General features: G+C 51.0%; 1 protein-coding gene across 1 annotated transcript; it reads left to right on the top strand.

Annotated features, from left to right (window-relative positions):
• Positions 1 to 499: 499 nt before the first annotated feature.
• Positions 500 to 4,635, top strand: TMEM174 (transmembrane protein 174). Its single transcript, XM_024578415.4, has 2 exons — positions 500 to 1,192; positions 1,383 to 4,635. The coding sequence occupies exons 1-2, from the start codon at positions 564 to 566 to the stop codon at positions 1,486 to 1,488; spliced, it is 735 nt and encodes a 244-aa protein (XP_024434183.3). The 5' UTR covers positions 500 to 563; the 3' UTR covers positions 1,489 to 4,635.
• Positions 4,636 to 4,866: the final 231 nt, after the last annotated feature.

The raw sequence follows: 4,866 nt of genomic DNA, 5'->3' as shown, positions 1-4,866 counted from the left end.
GGAATTATTCCGCAGTTGCTGAAAGCAAAATGCACACGGAAGTGGGAAGACATACACATGGTCAAGCCTGCCTATTTCTAATGAACTGGCCCAGCAGGGAAACTGGGTTAGGTGTCTGAGCAGGTGGTGATACATCAAAGACCCCTGCATGGCCAGAAGCCCTGGAGGCTGCTCTGCCTTTTCCACGCATCTGGTTTAGGTAAGATGCAAACAGGACCTTGAACAGTGCCTTAAGTGTCTAGAAAACACCTCCTAGCAAATAATGCAGCTCAACACCATTTTGAGTGAGTGACTGAATGAATGGATATGAATGAGAGAGAGCGAGCTTGTCATTGAATTGCGAAACAGAACTTCAATTGAGGGCAATCCACGAGAAAGCTTTAGGCTTCATTTGTCAGACCTTTATTCTTCTAAACAAAGTTCAGGCCTCTGCCTGTTCCACTCTGTTAACCACAGCAGCCCAAAGTTCTTCCATCACTAATCTGAGCCTGTGATTGCTTTGCTCTGCTCTCGGGAGCTCTCATAATCCCTTTTCCTCCTAAGAAGCCGGTGATTGCGTGAGGATGATGGAGCAGGGCAGCAGCCACTTGGAGGACCTCCCTCTCAACGTGTTTTCGGTCACTCCTTACACACCCAGTACCGCGGACATCCAGGTGTCCGATGATGACAAGGCGGGGACCACCTTACTCTTCTCAGGCATCTTCCTGGGACTGGTGGGGATCACGTTCACCATCATGGGCTGGATCAAATACCAAGGGGTCTCCCACTTTGAATGGACCCAGCTCCTTGGGCCCATCCTGCTGTCGGTCGGGGTGACATTCATCCTGATTGCTGTGTGCAAGTTCAAAATGTTTTCCTGTCAGCTGTGCAAAGAAAGTGAGGAAAGGGTCCTTGACGCGGAGCTGACGGCAGGTGGACAATCATTCGTTTTCACTGGTATCAACCAACCCATCACCTTCCACGGGGCTACTGTGGTGCAGTATATCCCTCCCCCTTATGGCTCTCAAGAGCCCATTGGGATGAACAGCACTTACCTGCAGCCAGTGGTGAACCCCTGTGGCCTCACACCATCTGGAGTGGTGGCTGCTGCCACGCCAAGCCCTCCCCAGTACTACACCATCTACCCTTCGGAGAACGCTGCCTTTGTTGCCGACCACGACTACCCTTCCTTCGCGGATGGTGGAAATGACAGGTATGATGTGTGTGGTGGGGATCCTCCCCTTCCCGCTGTAACAGTCATGCTGTCTGCGGCTATGTTCGGTCTACAAGAAGGTGGGGGGTGAATGCGAACCTCTGTGCGGCCTGCCGCCAGGTCGGTGGCGTTGGTTCTGGGAGTGGCGCTGTGGGCTGTAATGCGTCCCTGTTTTCCGCTCACGTTTCAGGTCCAGCCCTGATGCTGTGCAGCTAGAGGAGCCACAGCGGGGAGATGGGGACCCTGTCTGCTTCTCTCCTCCGCCCTATGAGGAAGTATTCTCCCTCCCCCGCTAGAGACTACAGTGCAGAGGGAATGGCATTGAAGTCATTGTTGCCGACACCTGAAGGGCTCTATGCTATAACCTTTAGAAGTGAGACAGCAGAGCAGCCCAGGAGGCCTGACAGATGCCATTCAAGGGGAGGTGGGAGGTAAAATGTCTCAAATTGGTAAAAATTAGGCTGGGCTGAAGAAATTACCTTCTGATACGGCTAGAAATGCCCTTCTGTGCTCAGAAGCAGAAATCTCACCTGTCTATCACCCACTCCTTTCCTCTAGGAAGGTACCTCTGTCTCAATTTTAACTCCAGCAGCCAAGGGCAAAATCACTACTGCTGTGACTTTGGGAGTTTCCATAGTAGGGAGAGCGGGGGTGGGGAGGAAGCAGGGAAGAGAAACCAGGCTCCGCTGCAGCTTTCCCAGGGCCGGTTCTCAGTTCCCAAAGTAGATTTGCATATCCCAAACAACTCCGTTGCCAACATGTGGCCCCTAAGGACTCTGGGTATCTTAAAGGCTGTACAACCAGACAAACAAACAAACAAATAAATGGAATAAAGTAAAATCAACAATAGCTCCTGTTAGAATGTTAGGTTGCTAAACCATACAAAATAAATAATAATAATAGGACAATGATGTCATTAAACCCTGGAGTTATCGTTGTTAGGTCACGGTGACTTGACTGCTGATGTTCTCGTCGGCAAGGCTGAAGCTTGAGGTGTCCACCCGAAGCTTGAGGTGTCCACCCCGGGTTGACATCTGGGCTGGGCGTGCACCGCCTGGGCCCAGGGGCCCACATGAGCCTGGGGCTTCTCCAAGCACCCGTCTAAGAGTCCTGTTGAGTCAGACAGAACAGACCTGCTATGACAACCCTGGGAACCACGAATCATGGAAACAACTTCGATAGCCAAGACAAGCTCACTTTCGTTATTAAAAAACCAAAAACCAAAAACCTGGTGCCCTTAATTTCCCTGAATCTGGACCGTATAGCAAACATCCACAACGGACTTACAGACTTTGGAAGAGACAGTTAAAATCATCAGGTTTTAAAGGAAAATAGTCTCCGTAGGTTATGAAGGCAGGGCCACACAAGACTACAGAGGGAGGCTTACCCCAAGCAAGACACGGTTTAGCAATTCTTTCAAGGTTTGGTAGCATGTTTATATATGCAGCGACTTTTATTAATTTTTATCAGAAATATCTAGTTTTCCAAGGATATGATTAACATACATTTGGTATGTTACTATGACTTGTATTATACCTCAGGAACAAAATCTTTTCATATGAGAATTCATTTGCATGTTTGATGGTGGAAGCAGTGAGATGGAACAATAGAATTCAGTTCACAGAAACTAGCTTCATACTCAACATGCTGGATTCCTAGCTGGGGGCCATTGGCTCCAGGCAGGAAGGTGGGTGACAGGCACACGGTTGAGCATCACCAGTGGCATGCCACCAGCAGCACACGTGGAGCCCCGCACGCCTGCCTCCCTCACCCCTTTCCCTCCTCATCGTCACCCACCCTACAGCTTTATATCCCGGGCTTGGGTTTGGCATAAAGGGATGCTCAAGTTGGAAAGGATGTTAGGAAAGGGAATCTCCGTGTGGAAGCTGGGAGGGCAGGACAGCTGATCTGTCTGCGTGATGCCAGGTGTCCCACAGGCAAGGATGTGCCCTGGGGAGCTTTTAGCTCCAGGCAGTCGCAGCTAACTGCCCCTGTTCTAAGACAGTGAAAAGATGCTCACCATAGGGGTAATTGATGCTTTTGAAGACAGTGCAGTCAGAGCTAACAGCTTCAGGAGCTCAAGGTGGGAGGAGGGCCTGCCACAGTCAGAGGGTCAGAAAATGAGAATTTGTTCATTCAGCCAATATTTACTGAATGAGCATCTACTCTGTCAGGACTGGTGCATCAAGTGGGGATGGAGCGGTGAAAAACCAAAGCAACAGAAGAGCAGACAAGGCTCTGTCCTTGCAGAGCTTCTGGTCTAGTGTGGGCGACAGACACTGACCGATTATTCTCTGACACCACGGAGGGGTCCTGGGGCTATAGAGGGATTTGAACTGTGAGAGTCGCAAGGGTTTGGCCGTTTCGATGCATAACCCCAGGGAGCATAGCTTATGTGCATAGCAAGGCAACTAGTGTGCTCGGCTCTGAGGACTGTCCTGGGAATGGAAGAGCGATACCTACACGAAGAGAAGGAGGGAGACACCTGGCAAATCCCCTGAGTGGAAGACAGTATTAGGAGGTGGCTTGCAGGTTGTATGAACTGCTACATTTCACTGCTGCTACAGCCCTCAGAAAGACCTGCCTTTTGGTGCCCAACAAACTGCACCACCAGCTCTCTCACTTCGGGACAATCCCACACTGCACTCTGTCTTTATTTTGGGGTTGCAGGGGCCAGCACGACAGGAAGCCCACTGAGTGGTCCCCAAACTCTGACACCAGGTCTTTGCTTGGTCTCTCTGACCAGTGAGGACACATTCTTGGCAGAGTTCTGGTTTGTTGTCTGGACATTTGCCATCCTCCCTCTCCCTCCCCCTCTCCCTCCCTCTCTCTCCCTCTTGTTACAGAACCCTCCCCCAGGGGGCGGCATCTTTTGTTACTCTATGGTTCTTTATGCCCACCACTGTATTAAGAACTGTGGCACCCAATGCCAGAGATTGGAAAAAGGAAAGGAACTATTTAATTAAAAGTTATGCGGGCTTAGAATAATGGTGGAATTCTGCCGCTAAATCTCACTGCCTTTAGAAACAAAGATACAAACACACACAGTCCTGAACCCCCCACCCCTCCCCGCGCACTTTGCCCAGTCAGGCTAGTCTCACGACATGCTGGTCAGAAGTACCGCCTCCCAGAAGAAAAAACAGAAGTCTGAGGCTCACTTCTCCCGGTTCCTTCCAGTAACCTGTGCTCCGCTGGGCAGGTCCTCCGAGGTTCCCAACGCCACCAGCTGTGTCTCGGGGATCTCCAGTTCTTAATCCAAAACTGCGTGGCACCTCCTTATGGTCCATCAGCGAGAGTCTTTTTACTGCCTTTTTACCTGCACAGCCCGGGATTGTCCCACATTGCCTCTGTCCCACCCTGCGGCCCACCTTTCTGTTTAAATCCCAGCCTGGATCCTGGTCTGTAACCCCATTTCCGACTCCTCCCACAATTGGCTACACCTGCCAGCACTCTTGTATTTTTCTGCCTTTCTTGGCTGCCATAGTTAGTCCAGGCAGGCATAGCCCCGCCATGCAGAAGCCACCCCCCAGTTGCTCTTGCAGGTGCAGGAAGCCCCCCCACCCACACCATACCACCTGCCAGAGTCACGCCCATCTCCCTGGCTCCACGCAGGCACAGGTTTTAATGTTATTAAAACACACTGGCCAAGTGACCCCATTACACTCTCTCAGCAT

This window comes from Desmodus rotundus, chromosome 1 (assembly GCF_022682495.2).
Source record: "Desmodus rotundus isolate HL8 chromosome 1, HLdesRot8A.1, whole genome shotgun sequence".
NCBI lineage: Eukaryota > Metazoa > Chordata > Mammalia > Chiroptera > Phyllostomidae > Desmodus > Desmodus rotundus.
The sequence above is the reverse complement of the archived record's forward strand: the minus strand, read 5'-3'. Positions and strand labels throughout refer to the sequence as shown.